Here is a 20,190-nt window from a genome sequence, read left to right on the forward strand (position 1 = left end):
GTTTCCACAATATTGAAATTGTTTCTTCCTGGCTGCTTGTAATATTTTCTCCTTGATCTGGGAGTTTCGGCACCTGGCTATAATATTCCTAGGAGTTTTCTTTTTGGGATCTTTTTCAGGAGGTGATTGGTGGACTCTTTCAACCTCTATTTTGCCCTCAGGTTCCAAAACATCAGGGCAATTCTCCTTGAGAATTTCTTGGAGGATGATTTCTAGGTTCTTTTTTTGATCATGGCTTTCAGGTAGTCCAATCATTTTAAAATTCTCTCTCCTGGATCTGTTTTCCAGGTCATTGGTTTTCCCATGAGATATTTCACATTGCCTTCTATTCTTTCATTTGTTTGGATCAGTTTAATAGTATATCGTGATTTCTCATAAAGTCACTAGCTTCCATTTGCTGCAATCTAATTCTGAAGGAATAATTCTCCTCAGCGAGCTTTTGAGATTCTTTTTCCATCTGGCAAATTTGTCTTTTTAAGGCATCCTTCTCCTCATTGCCTTTTTGAGCCTCTGTTGCCATTTGAGTTAGTCTGTTTTTTAAGGTGTTATTTTCTTCAGTCAGTCTCATTTTATAATTTTCTTGCATCGTTCTCATTTCTCTTCCCAGTTTTTCCTCTACTTATTTGATTTTCAAAATCCTTCTTAAGCTCCTCTATGGACTCTAATCAGGTCATGTTTTTCTTGGAAGCTTTTGGTGCAGGAGTTTTGACTTCATTGTCTTTCTCCTGTTCCATGCGTTGATCCTTTTTGTCCCCAAAATAGGAGTGTAAAGTTGGGTTGCTCTGTTTGCTTTGCTTCCTTTGCCTGCTCATGTTGCCACTCAAATACTTGACTTTTGGGATTTTTGCCACAGAACTCTGCTACCAGAAATGGGAGCTTTATCCCAAACGCTGGGGTGTTTTCTCAGCTGCCGAAGGTATTAGTTTGGTGCCCTCTCTGAAGCCTTCACATGCTCTGGCGAGCTGGTTGCACACCCAAGGAGCTCCATGCTAGACAGCAATCGAGATCCAAGCAGGTTAAAGCAAGAGTGATTACCCCTCAGACTGGTTGCTTGGTCCCCCTACAATCTGCAGGCCAGGAGCTGAAGCTGCCACGTGGTGGTGGCTGCTCCCTGTCGTGGTGGCTGCTTGTTGTCATGGTAGCTGCTCACTGAGGCGCCCTGGGGGCAAAGACCTGATGGTGCTCTGAATTGCCAGGTCCCAAAGTCCACACTGCACTGACCTCTCACTTTGTCCTTGGCATCTATGGGTTGATAATTCTGGAAACCGCTACAGCTATTGCTGATCTGAAGTCCCTCCAACCAGTGGCTGGTCAGGCTGTCCTGGGGCTAAGACCTCCAGCTCCCAGAGTGCTGTGCTTGCTGCTTCCTGCTGGATTGTCTGGCTGTCCTCTGTGGGAGTTTAGCTTCTCTGTGTCATTTTGTGGGTTTTGTAGCTCCAGAGTTTCTCTAGAGTCATTTTTGATGTGTATTTGGGGAGGTGGGAACGGGAGCTGTGTGGAAGTCCTTTTTCTATTGTGCTATCTTGACTCAGCTGGTCATTCATTTTTTGTATTTCTTTTGAAAACTATTCATAGATGTTACTTTTTTGTTGGAGAATGGGTCTTGTTGTTTTCCTATGTATTTCAGAGATTAGCTTTTTGTCAGTAATATTTGATGCAAATATTTTCTATACTTGATTTTTTCTTGTTGATTTTGTGCAAAAGCTTTTTAATTTTTATGTTATCTAAATGGTCTGTTTTGTCTTAAATAGTTATCTTTATCCCAGTTTCTTAACTACTATGCCAAATTGCCTTGTCTAAGCTTTATTAGTACAATAATATTTTAAAATTTTTTTTATTTGTTAATGCATTTTTTGGGACAGCCAGTACTTCCTGAAAACATTGTGACCAAATTTATCCCCAGAAAAAAATTTATTGACTCTTTAATTGTAATGGGGGGGGATGAGGAAAGATATCTCTTTTATTTTGACTGTAGGATATTAACATTGAAAGTAACCTTTTTCTGTACTTGTATTTATGTCAGAAGCTCTTGACTTCACTTCCTATTATCTGTTTCCTCCTCTAATCTCTGATAAGGTGGACTTCTTGTAATCAAAGCAAACTGTTCTCTTTTGAGCTCTTGATCCAGTCACCTCCAATCTTCTTTCTATGTTGCTTGAGTCATCATCCATTTGCTCTCTAATCTTTAGTCTTTCCTTCCCTATTAGTTGCTTTTTTTATTTACAGGCTTTACACATACCAAAGTCAACCTTATCATTTAAAATATTTTTGTTGCTATCCTTCATAAGTCACTGATCTCTCCTGATGTGTTCCTTTCCTCTTTCCCATGTAACAAAAAGAAAAAAGAAAAAACACAGTTCAGCAAAACTAACCAAAACACTGAGATATGACATTATAATCCATACCCATAGTTCAACTCTGCAAAGAATTTGGAGATTATGCCTTCTTGATTCTTCTTTGTGGTTATTATAATTTCACAGTATTTAGTTTTATTTTTTTGCTGTTGCTATTTTTTCTATTTGTGTTATTGTCATTGCATAAATTGTTTCCTTGGATTTGCTTGCTTTGCATCTGTTCATAGAAGACTTTTTTTTTGAAGTTTATTTTTAATTTTCTGCATTTACTTCCAAAAGTTTTAAATTTTCTCTCCCTCCCTCCCTTTTTCCCTCTGAAGACGCCATGCCATCAGATATAGGCTCTACATATACATTCCTATTAAACATATTTTCACATTAGTCATGTTGTATAAAAGAATTAAAATGAATGGGAGAAACCATGAGAAAGGAAAAAAACAAAAAAAAAAGAAAATTGCTTCACTCTACATTCAGACTCCATACTATTTCCTCTGGATGCGAATGGCATTTTCCATCGTGAGTCCTTTGGAGTTGTTTTAGGTCCTTGTATTGCTGAGAAAGGTCTGTCTATCAAAATTAGTCGTCGTACATGGGCTGTTAATGTGTACAATGTTCTCTTGGTTCTGTTCTCTTCACTCATCATAGGTTCATGTAAGTCTTTATAGGTTTTCTGAAGGCCTTTCTTTCTGTTATTGACCTTTTTTGAGAGATACATGCCTAGCAGAAGAATATCTGGATTGAAGAGTACAGCCATTTTTGCTACTTTATTTGGTCACTTAAATTCTCTCAGCCTCAATTTCTTAATCTGTAAAATGGACATAATAGTAGCACCTACCTCTTTAGAAGTTTGATAGTTTTTTTTCCTCAGTTTTTACAGATAATTTGTTTTTACAGTCTTAACAGTTCTTTTAAAATTTGATAGTATTGTCCTGTAAGTTTTTCAGGACAAGAGCTTTTTTCTTTTTTAGTTCTTTTATAATTCAGTTTCCTTCTCACAGCCCTCTAGTTGGTTTTCTGTTAATTTGGGTATTTGATATTTTTGTAGCTAACCCTTTTTTGAATTCTCCGTTTTGTTGGCACATAACTGCATATATAGTGGGTTCTACGAATCTTTTCATATATTCTGTTGTGATTTTACCTTTTTCACTTCTTACTTTGTTCATTTGATTTTCCTCCTTTTTCATAAATAAAGGTTTATCAGTTTTAGTCATTTCAAAGAACCAGTTTTTAAATTTTCTTTATCAGTTCTGGTTTCTAATTTATAAGTTCTCAAATTTTCAAAATTCATCCTCTTTTGATTTTGTTTTTTTTTTCAGTTTTTAAAATTGCCTATGTAGCTTATTTATCATCTCTATTTTAAAAAATAATTTTTTTCAGTAAACAGACATCTGGAATCTTTCCTCCTCACTTCTTTCCCCTTGGGAAAAAATAAGAAAAAAAACAATCTTCTTATAAATTTACGTAATCAAGCAAAACAAATTTATTCATTAACCATTTCTGAAACATATCTGTCTTATTCTGCTCCTTGAGGCTATCACTTCTCTTTTAGAAGGGTCAATAGCATGTTTCATCATCATCAGTCCTCTAGAATTATGGTTGGGCATTGCATTTATCAGAATTAAGTCTTTCAAAGTTATGTGTCTTTATAATTGTTCTGGTTTTGCACACTTCACTCTGTTTCCATTCAGTCAGATCTTTTCAAGTTTTTCTGAAAGTGGTTTTTTCATCATTTCTTATAACAGTTTTCCATTACAGTTATATATCATAATTTGTTCAGCTATTCCCATTTGATAATTATACATCCTACCCACTTAGTTTGCAGTTCATTGTTACCACGAAAAAGAGCTACTACAAATATTTTGTACATATGATTCCTTTTTCTTTTTCTTTGGTTTCTTTTTCATCACTGTGTTTTTAAAAATATAATTTTTTCCCTGGGAACTGCTTTAGCTGATTCTCAGAAATTTCACTATGTTGTCTTAATATATCCTTTCTCATAGTTGTTAATTATTTATGTGTTCTAGTCATTATTTAGCCTTTTTAAAAATTGTCTCTATTTTTAGGTTTGTTCTTTGTTTCAGCACTCTATATTGACTACTACTTTAATGAATTGTGCTCTGAAAAACATGTTTTTTAGAACTTAAGCTTTTAAAATTTATTTATAATTGCTTTTTTGGGGTATTATCATTAGCCCACATAACTCTTATTCCTCTCATGCTACCCTAACTCCCAACAAACCAACAGAATGTCCTTGTAACAAATAAAGCAAAAGAAATATATGCTTATTGTGTATTTTAAAATGTATGTCTGAGTTTGTGCCTCTGTTCTGTCACTTTGCCCGAAGATGGTCAGTATGTTTTATTCTTAGTGTTCCTGAGTCTGGACTGATCACTGCATTTTTCTTAAATTTTTTTTTTTGCCGCAAGAAAAATCTAGTATCTGGCGTTTTTGGTGACCTGCAGTGCCTTCTATAGTTAAAAATAAACTTGGTTCCATTTTCCCTTTCCTACCAACCTGGCAAAAGATTTGTATATTTTCATAGTTCTGGAAGATTCTGTTAAAAGGCAGGGAGGAGATAGAATAGAGCATTTGTTGTAAAAAAAAAAACACATTATTTCTCTGGCTAAGCCTGCATGATTAGAGTTTCAGGCCTATTCTGAGTAATCTTTATTCTTCTCATGTTGAATCCTATACCTAGCTATTACAGGTCAGTGAATCATAAACTTAAAGAAAAATAACATCCTTATGTTTGACAATTGGCACAGTGGATAGAGTGCCAGGACTGAAGTCAGGAAGACTCATCTTCTTGAGTTCAAATCCTATCTCACTGTATGACCCTGGGCAAGTCACTTAACCCAGTTTGCTTCAGTTTCTTCATCTTTAAAATGAGCCAAAAAAAGAAATGGCAAACCACTCCACTATCTTTGCCAAGAAAACTCCAAATGGAATCACAAAAAATTGGATGTAACTGAAAATGAATGAACAGCAGCAGCAATAATATTTGACAAATTATGCTCTGCCTCTTGGTTGAATCATTGGCAAAAATTAAATGTAAAATTGTGAATATTGATTTAGGACCAGTATAATCTTGTCTTTGTTTTCTTGGGAGAAACATGTGAAAATATAAGCAAGATGTTCCTTTTTATTCCTGTTGGTTGATAAACAGTGCCCTAGAGAATTTAATGTATAGTAGTTTTGTGTTCCAAGAATAGTTAACAGCTCTTATAAAACAGTTCTCACAGGTTCAAGTAACCATTAGTTAAAATAATACGTGCTAAGGTATCCATCAACTTTGTAAATGGACAGTTTAGTAATTTTTACCGTTGCTGTTTGCATAAGCTTTAATGACTAATGGATAGCAAATGAATAAACTTTTAAGTCAAATATTTGATCTTTTTCTGTATTCAAGAAGCAGGCTTTTACATAATTAGAAAAATAAGAATACTTTTAATTTTCTTAATATCATTATGTTATATTACCAGTCTAATTAATAGCTTACATTTTTATCCACATAAAGATTTGTGACAAGTGCTTTACTCACAACCACCTGGTAAGATAGGTCTTAAAACGTTATTCTTTTGGTTCTCAGATATAGATGGTGTCTTTCAAATGAGATCTCTTTGAAGAGAAATACACATAACAGTATTCTAGGGAAAATGGTTTTCCATTTTTTTCTCCCACTTAATAGTATTTTGTTTTTTTTTTTTTACAATTACATGTAAAGATAGTTTTCAGCATTCATTTTTTATAAGATTTTTGAGTTCCAAATTTTTCTTCTTCCCTTCCCCTCTCCTGAGATAGCAAACAATCTGACATAGGTTACACATACAGAATCATGTTACATAGAAACATATTTTCATATTACTCATATTGTGAAAGAAGAATCAGAACAAAGGGGAAGAACCACAAGAAAAAAAAACAACAAAAAGTAAAAATAGTATGCTTTGATCTGCATTCACACTTTATACTTCTTTATTTGGATATGGATAGCATTTTTCATCATGACTCTTTTGGAATTGTCTTTGATCATTATATTGCTGAGAAGAGCTAAGTCCATAACAGTTGATCATTACACTGTGTTACTGTTACCATGTTCTCCTGGTTCTGCTCACTTCACTCAGTCTCAGCTCATGTAAGTCTTTCCAGGTTTTTCTGGAATGCACCTGCTCACCATTTGTTATAGAATAGTAGCGTTCTCATAACTTGTTAAAACTATTTCCCAGTTGTTGAGCATCCTCTCAATTACTATTTATAGCAGTAAAAGAACTGCTATAAATATTTTTGTACTTGTGGGTCCTTTTCCCTTTTTCATGATCTCTTTGGAATACAGACCTAGAAGTGGTATTATTGGATCAAAGGACATGCATAATTTTATAGCCCCTCTGGCAGTTCCAAATTGCTCTCCAAAACAATTGGATCAGTTCATAACGCCATCAGCAGTGCATTAGTGTTCCAAGTTTCCCACCTTTTCTCCAGCATTTATCATTTTCCTTTTCTGTTATACTAGCCAATCTGAAAGGTGTGAGGTGGTACCTCAGAGTTATTTTGATTTGCATTTCTCTAATTAATAGCGACTAAGTGTTTTTTCATGTGACTATAGATAGCTTTAATTTTTTCATCAGAAAACTGCCTGTTTCTATCCTTCAACCATTTATCAATTGGAAAATGACTTGTGTTCTAAATTTGATTCAGTTCTCTATTTTAGAAATGAGGTCTTCATTAAAGACTCTGGGCTATAAAAAGTTTATCAGCTTTCTGCTTCTCTTCTAATCTTGATTGAATTGACTTTGTGCAAAACCTTTTTAATTTAATGTAATTAAAATCATCCATATCTCTTTTTGGGTCATAAATTCTTAACTTCTCCATAGATCTGACAGGTAAACCATACCTTGCTGTCCCAGTTTGCTTTATGGTATCACGCTTTATGTGTAAATCATGTACCCATTTTGACCTTATCTTGGAATATAGTGTAAGATGTTGGTCTTTGCCTAGTTTCTGCCATGTTATTTTGCAACTTTCCCAACATTTTTTGTTAAATAATGAGTTCTTATTCCAGAAGCTGAAATCTTTGGGTTTATCAAATAGATTATTGTAGTCATTGACTGCTATATCTTGTGTACATAACCTATTCCACCTATCTAATACTCTTAGCCAGTACCAAAGAATTTTGATGATTGCTGCTTTATAATATAATTTTAGATCTGGTATGGCTAGGCCATCTTCCTTTGCATTTTTTTCCCCCATTAATTCCTTTCATGTTCTTGACCTTTTGTTCTTCCAGATGAATTTTGTTATTATTTTTTCTAACTCCATGAAATAATTTTTTGGTAGTTTGATTGGTGTGGCACTGAAAAAGTAAATTAACTTAGGTAAAATTGTCATTTTATTATATTAGCTTGGCCTTCTCATGAGATATTTTCCCAATTATTTAGATCTGACTTTGTGTGAAAAGTATTGTATTTATATACATATAGTTACTGGGTTTATCTTGGATGATGGACTCCCAAATGTTTTATATTGTCCTCAGTTATCTTAAATGGAATTTCTTTTTTTATCTCTTGCTGCTGGGCATTGTTGGTAATATTTAGAAATGTTGATGATTTATGTAGGTTTATTTTATATCCTACAACTTTGCTAAAGTTGTTAATTATTTCAAGTACTTCTTTAGTTGATTCCCTAGGATTCTTTAAATATACCATCATGTCATCTGCAAAGAATAATAGGTTTATTTCCTCATTGCTTATGCTAATTCCTTCCATTTCTTTTTCTTCTCTTATTGATAAAGCTAAGATTTCTAGTACAATAATAAATAATAGTGGTGATAGTGGGCATCCTTGTTTTACCCCTGATCTTATTGGGAAGGCTTCTAGCTAATCCCCATTACATATAATGCTTAGTGATGGTTTTAGATAGATACTACTTATTTTAAGGAAAACTCCATTTATTCCTGTGCTCTCTAATGTTTTTAATAGGAACTCATTCTTTAGGATTAGATTATTTAATTTCTAATTAATTTTTGGTCTGTCTTATCTTGTCTCCTTTTTACATGTAATTTCTATTGCATCATGATCTGAAAAGAATGCAGTTAATATTTCAGACTTTCTTCATTGGATTGTGAAGGTTTTCATGCCCCTAATTCATGGTCAATTTTTGTGTAGGTACCATGTACCACTAAGAAGAAGGTATATTACTTTCTATCCCCTTTCATTGTTCTCCAGAGGTCTGTCATATCTTACTTTTCTAAAATTCTATTCACCTCCTTAATTTCTTTATTTTTTGGTTATTTTTATCTAGCTCTGAGAGGAGAAGGTTGAGGTCTCCCAGTAGTATAGTTTTACTGTCTGTTTCTTACTCTGTAACTCACTTCACTTCTCTGGGAATTTAGATGCCATTTTTCTTCTTGCATGTATATTTAATATTGCTATTACTTCATTGTGTATGGTACCTTTTAGCAAGATGTAGTTTCCTTTCTTACATCTTTTAATTAGATCTATTTTTGCTATTGTTTTTTCTGAGATCAGGATTGCTACCCCTGCTTTTTTTTTACTTCAGCTGAAGTGTGATTTATTCCGCTTCAGTCTTCTACCTTTACTCTGTGTAATATTTCTCTGCTTCAAATGTGTTTCTTGCAAGTAACATTAAAGGAGCCTATTTTTTTTTTTTTTTTTTGCTTTTTTGGAGGGCAGTTGGGGTTAATTGACTTGCCCGAGGTCACACTGTTAGTTTTTGTGTTAAGTGTCTGAGGCCGCATTTGAACTCAGGTACTCTCCTGACTCCAGGGCCAGTGCTCTATTCACTGCGCCACCTAGTTGCCCGAGTCTATGTTTTTTTAACCACTCTTATCCATTTCTATTTTATGGGAGAGTTCATTCCATCTTTATGCACAGTTATGATTATTGTGTATTTCCCTCCATCCCATTTTTCTCCCTGTTTATACTTTTCTCTCTCCTTTCATCCTCTGTCCCTCATCAGTATTTTGCTTCTGACCATCACCTCTCTCAATCTTCCCTCCATTCTGTCTCCCTTCCCTCCCTCACTTTTCTTTCCCCTCCTTCTTCTCTATAGGGTAAGATAAATTTCTGTACCCAACTGAGTAGTATGTAGTAGTGTTTCCTCTTTGAGCCAAATTTTATTGAGAGTAAGATTCAAACAATGCTCACCCCATCCCTACTTTCCTTCTACTGTAATAGGTATTTTGTGCATTGTCATGTGATGTAATTTACTCAGTTTTGCCTACTTGTTTTCTCTTCTCCTGGTACAATCTTTTTTTTCACCCCTTAATTTTTTTATATCATCACATCAAAGTCTGTCCATGTATACTCCTATCTAGCACCTTAAAAAGAGATGACAGTTTCCAAAAATTACAAGTATCATCTTCTCGAGTAGGGATGTAAACAGTTTAACCTTATTGAATAACATTTTTTTTTTCCCTGTTTACCTTTTTTGCTTTTCTTAAAGTCTTATATTTGAAGGTCAGATTTTTTGTTCAGCTCTGGTCTTTTCATCAAGTAAAATTTGAAGGTCCCCCATCTCATTGAGTAGCCATCTTTTCCCCTGAGAGATTATGCTTAATTTTTATGGGTAGTTGATTCTTGGTTGTAATCCAAACTCCTTTCCTTCCTGTATATCATATTTGCGGAATATGGTACACAGGATATCATATCTGATCCTTTAATGTTGGAGCTGCTTAGTCCTTCATGATTCTGACTATGGCTCTTTGATATTTTAATTGTTTCTTTCTGACTGCACCTAGTATTTTTTTCTTTGACCTGATAGTTCTGGAAATTGGCTACAGTAATTCTTGGTGTTTTCATTTTGGAATCTCTGGAAGTGAACAGTGAATTCTTTCAATGACTTTATTTTATGTGTTAGTTCTAGGGTATCGGGACAGTTTTTCTTGATAATTTCTTGAAAGATACTGTCCAGGGTTTTTTTTTTCTCTCCTGGATCTATTTTCCAGGTCACTTTTTTTTTTAAAGAGCTATTTTACATATTATTCTAATTTTTCATTCTTTTGATTTTGTTTTGCTTATTCTTGGTGTCTTTAGGGGTCATTTGTTTCCACTTGACCAGTTCTAATTTTCAAGGAATTATTTTCTTCAGTTAGCTTTTGTACCTTCTTTTCCATTTGTTTGTTTGGGAGGAAATCAGGGTTTCACAGTGCTACTGAGGGTCAAATATCTGATTGAGGTCTGATTTGAAGGCCAGTGCTCTATCCACTGCGCCACCTAGCTGCCCCAAATTGACTCCTCTTTTTTTTTTTTAAACTTTTTCTAAGACTAAACAATAAGAATAAAACTTTTGTGGGCCCTGAAGGTGTCCTTGAAGGCATTTTTGTCTTGCAAAATTCTAAGTGGACAGAATTGTTATGAATCTGTCCTTTCATGCATGAATGTGCTATATCACAGTCATAATTTGCATATTAAATATTTTTTTTCCTAATTGTTTAATGATAGATTTTTGCCACCATTTAAGCAGATTTCTGGTATGAACAAGCAGATAAGGATACATTTGCCCTTATTTCTTCAATAGTCTTTGTTTCTCTTATATGGTTTCTTGTTTTTGATAATGAAATTTGTGATTATGAAGTATATTGTTGGAATAAATCATTTATTAGTGGAAGTATTATAATATAATCATTAACCTTTTGTCTGACCGGTGCTATTATTTTCTTTTTAGGCTATTATGGGTAGAAGTTATAATAGCTATGAAGCCAATTCTTGGCGGTGGGTCATAGAAGAGCAGATGAAATTTACAGTATGGAAGTTAGTTATTATTCAGAGAAAAGTAACCTCCAGTCAGTCCAGTTTGAAACAAATGCTGTCTTTGGGTATGACCTTTTTTTCCTCAGGAAGAGTTAGACCTATACTGAAGTCTACCCAGATCTGTAATGAAGGCTTGACATTGATGTAGAATAATTTAGAAAAATGTCCTAGATCTCTATATTTATAGTTTTCATCAGGGTTATGTGAAATTGTACTTATCTTCATTCCTTACGTTCTTCATATTGCTAGTGTATAGCATTAATCCAGAGGTTGACAAGCATTTTTTTCTTTTTATTTAAAGTTTTTAGTTCTAAATTCTATCTGTGCCTCCCTCCCTCCCCTCTTCCTTCCTAAGACAGTAAGCAATCAGATATAAAGGTTATACATGTGCAGTTATGTAAAACATTTCTGTATTAGCCATTTTGTACAGGAAGATGCAAGTAAAAGAAAAAAAATACCATGCTTTAATGCAAGGATTTAAGGCAACTCCAAAAGACTCATGTTGGAAAATGCTGTCCACATCTAGAAAAAGAATTCTGGAGTCTGAATGGAGATCGAAGTATATTATTTGTTCCCCTTTTTTGTTTGGACCTGTTTTAATAGTATCTTGATTTCTCATAAAGTCACTAGCTTCCATTTGCTCCAATATAATTCTGAAGGAATGATTCTCTTCAGGGAGCTTTTGAGATTCTTTTTCCATCTGGCAAATTTGATTTTTTTAAGGCATTCTTCTCCTTGTTGCCTTTTTGAGCCTCTTTTGCCATCTGAGTTAGTCATTTTTTTGCCTTTTGGAGGGTAATTGGAGTTAAGTGACTTGCCCAAGGTCATACAGCTAGTTTTTGTGTTAAGTGTCAGAGGAGGGATTTGAACTCAGGTCCTCCTGACTCCAGGGCTGGTGCTGTATTCACTGCACCACCTAGCTGCCCCTAGTCTAACACCTAAAAAGCTGTTATTCTCTTCAGTCAGGTTGTGAACTCTCATTTCATAATTTTCTTGCATTGTTCTCCTTTCTCTTCTCAATTTTTCCTCCACTTCTTTTATTTGTTTTTCAAAATCCTTCTTAAGCTCCTCTATGGCCTCTAACCAGCTCATGTTTTTCTTGGAATCTTTTGGTGCAGAAGTTTTGACTTCATTGTCTTTCTCCTGTTCCATGCGTTGATCCTTTTTGTCCCCAAAATAGGAGTGTAAAGTTGGGTTGCTTTGTTTGCTTTGCTTCCTTTGCCTGCTCATGTTGCCACTCAATTACTTGACTTTTGGGCTTTTTGCCACAGTAGGACTCTACTACCTGACAGGGGAGCTTTGTTCCAAATTGCTGGGGTTTTCTCAGCTGCCAAAGGTACTAGTTAGGTGCCCTCTCTGAAGCCTCCACATGCTCTGGCGAGCTGGTTGCACAACCAAGGAGCTCCATGCTAGACAGAAATCCAGATCCAAGCAGGTTAAAGCAAGAGTGATTACCCCTCAGACTGGTTGCTTGGTTCCCCTACAATTTGCAGGCCAGGAGCTGAAGCTGCCATGTGGTGGCGGATGCCCGGCTGTGTGCCTCAGCGGCTTCTCCCTCCAGGGGTAAAGGCTGACTGTACTTCCAAACTACTGGATCCCAAAGATCACACTGCACTGACCTCTTGCTTTTTCCTTAGCATCTATAGGTTGATAATTCTGGAAACTGCCATAGCTGCTGGTGATCTGAAGTCCCTCCAGCCAGCAGCTGGTCAGGCTGCCCTGGGGCTAAGACCTCCATCTCCCAGAGTGCTGCGCAGGCTGCTTCTTGCCAGGCTGTCCTCAGTGGAGTGCTAGCTTCTCTGTGTCATTTTGTGGGTTCTGTAGCTCCAAAGTTTGTTCAGAGTCACCTTTTACATGAATTGGAGGAGATGGGAGCCAGAGCCCTGCAGAAGTCCTGTTTCCACCTGCCATCTTGACACCGCCCCCCTTTGTTCTTTTGTGTGTATGTGTGTGTGTGTTTCTTCTATCTTGTGCTTCCTCTCATTGGTTCTAATTCTTCTTTACAACATGACTAATGTGAAAATAGGTTTTACTATGAGTGTATGTGTAGAGCCTATTTACATGCCATCATGGGGTGGGGAGAAGAGAGAGATGAGGAGAAAATTTGGAACTCAAAATCTTATGGATGTCAGTGTTGAAAATTAAAATAAATTTATATATATATATAAAGAAAAATATCATGCTTTAGTCTACATTCAGTCAATATCAGTTCTTTCTCTGGAGGCAGGTAGTATGCTTCATAATTAGTCCTTTGGAATTGTCTTGGATCATTGTATTGCTGAGAATAGCGTAGTCATTTATAGTTCTTTAAACAATATTGCTGTCAATGTGTACAACGTTCTTCTGGTTCTGTTCTCTTCACTATGTACCAGTTCATGTAAGTCTTAACTGGTTTTTCTGAAATCATCCTGCTTGTCATTTCTTTTTTTTTTTTTTTTTTTTTTTTTTTGCCTTTTGGAGGGCAATTGGGGTTAAGTAACTTGCCTGAGGTTACATGGCTAGTTTTTTTGTGTGGGTGTTAAGTGTCTGAGGCCAGAACCGAACTCGGGTCCTCCTGACTCCAGGGCTAGTGCTTTACTCACTGCACCACCTAGCCGCCCCAGCTTGTCATTTCTTATAGCACGATAATATTCCATTATAATCATATAGCACACAGCTTGTTTAATCATTTCCCAGTTGATGGGCATCCCTTTCATTTCCTGTTCTTAGCCACCACAGAAGAGCTGCTATAAATATTTTTGTAAAAATAGGTCCATTTCTCTTTTTTTTGGATTTCTTTGGGATATAGACCTAGCAGTGGTATAACCAAATAACTTTTAATTTGGAGACGATTCTGGGAAGATGTAGGAATGGGTCAGAAAATTCCAAGCTTTCCTGATTTGCTCTGCAAATAAGACAAAATAGTACCTCAGGGTGAATATAGATTGGTAAAAATAAACAAGAGTCAGGACAAGAACACTGGTTCTCCTGGGTCAACCAGGGAAGATCCACGATTTGATCTCTGATCTCTGAAGTATAAACACTTCCAGGCTAGTTGCACCAAGACAATAAATGGGGACCATCTGGGTAAGGAGGTAGTCTTGGTTCTAGCCCTAGGAATTTTCACCTCCTGGACAGTGTGAGGTACAGATACCATTGGGTATCTGAGCAGAGGCAGACTGAGGCAACCTTTGCTGATAAGCTAATAACCCAGCAGTGCTGCTGAGACTCAGCTCTGGGAAAGAAAGAAGCAGTATAGGCCTAGTGAGTACAGAAGCAGTGGGCAGGGAACACTTCAGACTGCATGGACATTTACAGGAATGCTGAATTCTTGGTTTTGGTTCCAGGCCAGAGATACTATCCCCTACTCCCCTGGACTAGAGGTGATTATAATAATAAACAGATAAAAAAAAAAAAAAGCAGGCAAGGCGAAAGAACCCAACCATAGAACGCTACTCTGGAAATAGTGGAGACTGGGATTCATCTTCAAAGGAGAATATTGAAGCAAAAAAAGTGTCTGCTACCCTGAAAAGTAACGTCAAATGGTCCCCTGTCCCCAAAAAATTCATAGAAGAACTTAAAAAAGACTTTAAAAATCAAATGAGAGATTTGAGGAAAAAAAATTTTTTTAAAGTATAATCCAAGAGAAACAAGATGATGAAAAGAAAGTCAACCAATTAGAAAAGGAGATCCAGAATCTTAAGGAAGAAAACAACCTTTTGAAAATTAGAATTGGGCAAGGGGAAGACAATGAAGTTATAAGAGACCAAGAAATAACAAAAGAAGATAAAAAGAATGAAAAAATAGAGAAAGTGAAACATCTCATTAGAAGAACAACTGATTTGGAAAACAGATCAAGAAGAGAAAACATGAGAATAATTGGACTACCTGAAAGCTACAATGAAAAAAAAAAGTCTTGATGCAATAATACAAGATATAGTCAAAGCAAATTGTCCTGAAATGTTAGAACATGAAAGGAAAATAGAAATAGAAAAACACACCAATCACCACCTGAAAGAGAATCCTACAAGGAAAAACTACAGGAATACTATAGCTAGATTCTGAAACCGCCAGCTCAAGGAGAAAATATTATGAGCAAAAAGAAAAAAAAAACATTCAAATATAGTGGAGCCACAATTAGAATTACACAGGACCTAGCAGCAGTTACCCTAAAAGACAGCAGGTCCTGGAACACTGTATATCAAAGAGAAAAAGAACTGGGGTTACAGCTGAAAATACCATGCCCATTAAAGTTAAGCATGCACCTGAATGAAAAAATGGACATTCAATGAATTGTTAGACTTTAAGGATTTTGTTGCAAAAAGATCTGAAATCAGTAGAAAATTTGACATACAAGATCTAAGAGAAATATAAGGTAAACATCAAAGACTAGTTACAAGGGAACCCAATAAGGACAAACTGTTTACTTTTTATTCAAGGAAATGTAAATTCTGTGTCTGAGATGGTTATTTAGTAATTAGGTAGTTCAGAAGAAAGATTGTGGTGGAGCTGGGGGTGGAGCTGAGTGTGAAGTGATACTAAAAAGTAAACTGTCTAGGAAAAGGTAAAATGAGTAATTATAAAAATGAGGTGTGAGAGCAAGAACTGACACAGAGGAATTAAATGGTGGACGAGGGCCAGTAGTTCTGGAACCCTACTCATTGACAGTAGGTTAAAGAGGGAACAATACATATATAGCTAGAAGGGCATAAAAGTCTTCTAAATTCAGAAAGAAAGAAAAAACCTGAGGGAATGGGGAGGAAGGAGAGGATTAGGGAGGGATCTTTGGGGAGGTGAGGGTTAGGTTAAGTAATAGGAAGGCAAGGTAACCAGTAGAAGCAAAGTAGAGGAGTCAGGAGGGATAGAAAAGAGGAGAGACACACAAAATAAAAGAAAGATCAGGAGTAGAATTTATTAAGGGGGGAAAAAGCAAGGGTAGTAATGATCTCAGACGAAGTTTAAGCTAACATAGGCTTAAACAACAAAGAAAAATAGGAAAACACTGCGTGTCAGATATATTAATTTTGTTTTAGATTATTTAAAATAACTAGACAGTATAAGGTTGGAATATTGCTATGGTATAGGAAACAAATTGGTGGACTTAGAAAAAGTAGGGAAAGACTTGGACCTATGAAGAAATACGTTATCTACCCTTAGAGAAGCAGGACTTTAAAAAAAGTGTAGTATGGTCTTACATAGATGCATATGAATGCATATTTCTGAGTATGATTATATCTAAGTATAAATATGTATGTCTCTATGTAAATACACATGTGTATATGTGTACATATGTGTGTATAGATATGTGTTTATATTATTTATTATATAGGCTCTCTGGAAATTTATTGCTGTTAATTTAATCCTTTCTTTTGCTGTGCCCATAGCAATGTTTTCCTCCCTTTTGTATTTTTTTTATAATATTTCTTTTTCTTTTCTTATTGTGTATTTAAGTTTGAAATAAATTAACAAAGAAAAGAAGTTGGCATTAAGTCCTTTGAAAAATATTATGCTATTTATTCTTTTTTTTTTTTTTTAAAGCAATTGGGGTTAAGTAACTTGCTCAAGGTTACACAGCCAGTTATTTCTGGATGTGGTGCTGAGTGTCTGAGCCCGGGATTTGATCTCTAGGTCATCCCAACACTGGAGCCGGTGCTCTTACTCGCTATGCTATTTATTCTTAAGGAAGATAAATTATAATTTGGAAATTTTTATATTGCACTGTTGGGAGTTGCTAATTCAAATTGTGTCCATCATCTGAAGTATTTTTTTTCCTTAATAAAATAGCATTGAATACTATGGTCTTTTGCAGTTAATGAACTTGTGCTAAGTTCATAATTTCCATCATGTTTTGCTTTTTGTTTTTCCTCTAGAGATGTGAATTATGTCCTCATAAGGATGGTGCTTTAAAGAGAACAGATAATGGGGGTAAGTACTAAAAATTGTAAAATTTTTATTTAAAATTGGAAAAAAGTATTTTGAAATGTGTATGATATGTTCAAAATTCTTTGTGAACTTAATATGACAAATTATTTTAAGGCAATATAGTATAGTAGAAAGAAGCCTAGGCTGGGTATCAAATGATATGTAAGATAGGCTTTTTTGCTTCTGTCATCATTTATGGGGGTTTTAGGCAAGTTTCATAAACTCTTGTCCTCAGCTTTATTCATTCATCAAACACTGAGGTGCCAAACAGAATGTTGTGTGGAAAGTGGAAGAGATATATTAGTGTGGGCTTTGTAGAACAGTTGACATGTGGCTTTAAAGGATGGGTTGTATTTTAGGTTAAAAAAATAAAAAGAATTATAGAAAGCATATTTCATACCTAAGGAATGATTTGTGCAAAATCATGGAAATTGGAAAGCATAGGAAGTTTGCACAGTATTAGAGTGATTCAGTTTGACTGGAGCATAGATCCCTGTATGGAAAGTAGTAAGAAAAAGGTAAGGTTGTGCCCCATTGTGGTGATCTTTGAATACTTGGCAGAAGAGTTTGAACTTGGTCGATGGATAGGGAATCGCTGAAGATCTTTGAACAGAAGGGTAATATAACTAGAGCTTTGAATAAGATACATTATTCTATGAGTGGTATGTTAGAGATGACTTGGAGTGAGGGGAGAATGGAGGCAGGAGGACTGATTAGGAGAATACTAATATAGTTCTTGTAGATTGGAGTAGCATTCTGTACCAATAAATGGCATTTGGAAAAGAGATGAGGGGGGAAATGTAAGTTACATTATTGAGGTTAGAATTGTTAGGATTTTGTCATTAGTTGAATATGAGAGGAAAAGCAGAAGGAAGTATCAAAGATAATCTGAGCATGTGAATGTGGGAATTTGGGTAAATGGTCGTGCAACATGGAGACATTTCATTCAGTAAGTTTTTATTTAATATTTACTATGTGCCAAATACTGAGTATATAAGGACAAAACCAAAATAGTTCCTGCTTTTAAGCTTATGTTTTACTGGTAGGGTAAGGGGGACTAGAGGTAGGGAGCGATGTGAATATCTAACGCATAAATTAAAACGAAATTTAGGCTAGATAATTTCTAGGATTAGATCACTAGCAGCTGGCAGAATCTGGATTAGCCTAATATAGGAGGCAGCACATGAGCTGAATGATTTGGGATTCACTGAAGCCAAAGTAAGGAGAAGCTACATTACAGGCTTGGAGGACAGCCTCTGCAGAAAGCATGGGCGGAGCAAACAAGGGGCAGAATGTTGTTCATGAATCACAGGTTGGCCAGTTTAGCTAGAATGTCAGATATGTAAAGGAGAACAATATACAATAATGGTGGAAACACAGACTGGAGTCAGATGTCTAGATATTCCAAACAGAGAAGTTTGCATTTTACAGAAGCATTTGGGAGTCACTAAAGCTACCAAATGGAAGGTGGAAGGCCATGATTAGATGAGTATCTTAGGTGTATCAGTTTGGGAGTTCTGTGGAAGGTGATTTGAAGATGAGAGAGACTAGAGTCAAGGAGACCATTGGGAGTAGATTAGAATAGTCCAGGATAGAGGAGATGAGGTCTTATGGTAGAGTGTTGGTTTTGTGAATGGAAAGCAAGAGATAGGAGAGAAATAAATGTGAATTTAGAGTCTATAAGCCTTGGTGTAGGCTGGAACATACCATATTTGGAGCAGTTCAGTAGCCAAGGAGAGCATATGCACTGGAGTAAGTGGAGATCCTAGACAGATACTAGAGCAGAATGTGCAGGGTGCAGGGACAGGTGCCACCTTCTAGCTTTGGTGTCTCAAGTATCTAGTTGTAGTTAATCCAGGGTGGACTATGGAGGGACCCAACATTCCTGGATGGTGTACCCGGGTAAAAGGGGGCAAGTTCAGAAACAAGTAGCAGTGGTATGGCTACATCCAAGGAATAAATCAGGGTCTGAGCTCTAACACCAGGAACAGTCTTCAGAACCACAACCAGGGCAGGAATCCCAGACCAAAAGACAGCCTGTATTTCTGTTACTCTTAGGCATCAGAACTTCCTATTTGTCCAATAAGGGGTGCTGTCCAACAGCAGTTTACTGCTGCTCTGGGTTGCAGGTTCCAAGCCTGTCCTGAGATTCTGGAAAAACACAGTACTTCAAGAAAGCAGCAATAGTATCAGCTCAGACTATCCCAACAGAAGGGCAAAGAGCCCAGCCCTAACATCAAGTCTGAAGTCAGGAAGCAGGCTGCGAGAAGGGGCAAACAAAAAAAGAATCCCGTTGTAAATTACTGTTGTGGTGGCTGGGAAGCTCAAGATACAAACCTAGAAGAGAGTGACTCCAAAATATCTACATGCAAAACCTCAGAGAAAAAACAGCTTGGGCACAGAATTCCTGAAGAAGATGAAGCAAGAGTGTTTTGGTTTTGTTTTTTTTAAGAGTTTAAACAAGACTATCTATAAATGAAATAGGAACGCTTGAGGAAAAAATTTGAAAAGAAATGAGAACTATGTAAAAAAGACTTGAGAAGGGAATTAACAGCTTGGCATAAGAGGTACAAAACCTTCCCCAAGGAAGAAACTTGCTGTTAATTTGAATGGACCAAAGAGAATTCAATGACTCCATGAGACAACAAAAAATAGTAAAATAAAGTCAAAAGATTTAAAGGAAGATAGATGAAAATGTAATGTGTCTCAAAGCAAAACAACCCACCTGAAAAATAGATGAAGTAGAAAAAAATTTGAGGATTATTTGATTATCTAAATACTACAGCTATAACAAAAGCCTAGACATTCTGTTTTAAGAAAACTAAACAGATTTCTTAGAACCAGAGGGAAAAGGTGAAAAAGAGACTCCACTGGCCATCTACTGAAAAACCCCAACATAAAAATTTCCAGGAATATCACAAAATTCAGAAGTTTTGGGTCAAATAAAAAATACTGCAAGCTTCCAGAACCAAAATAATTCAAGTACTGAGGAGACATAGTCATGATCACCAATAATTTAACAACCATCACCAGAAAGGACCAGTGAGCTTGGAATTTGATATTACAGAAGGCAAAAGATGTATAGTTACAACCAACTTAACTTTCAGAACTGACTATAATGCTGGGGGGTGTATATGTGTGTGTGTGTGTGTGTATGTGTATGTGTGTAT

At 35.9% G+C, this 20,190-nt stretch overlaps 1 protein-coding gene across 1 annotated transcript in view; it reads left to right on the forward strand.

Moving 5' to 3' along the window:
* The window catches only part of MLLT10 (MLLT10 histone lysine methyltransferase DOT1L cofactor), a 235,757-nt gene that overhangs the window by 37,344 nt on the left and 178,223 nt on the right, over nucleotides 1–20,190 (forward strand). The window contains exon 4 of the mRNA XM_069086119.1: nucleotides 16,969–17,023. Coding sequence (XP_068942220.1) covers nucleotides 16,969–17,023 — 55 coding nt within the window. The remainder of the gene's footprint in view (nucleotides 1–16,968; nucleotides 17,024–20,190) is intronic.

The sequence above is a fragment of the Petaurus breviceps genome, unplaced genomic scaffold (assembly GCF_028583685.1).
Source record: "Petaurus breviceps papuanus isolate PSGF00001 unplaced genomic scaffold, PetGlider_PUasm1.0 178, whole genome shotgun sequence".
NCBI lineage: Eukaryota > Metazoa > Chordata > Mammalia > Diprotodontia > Petauridae > Petaurus > Petaurus breviceps.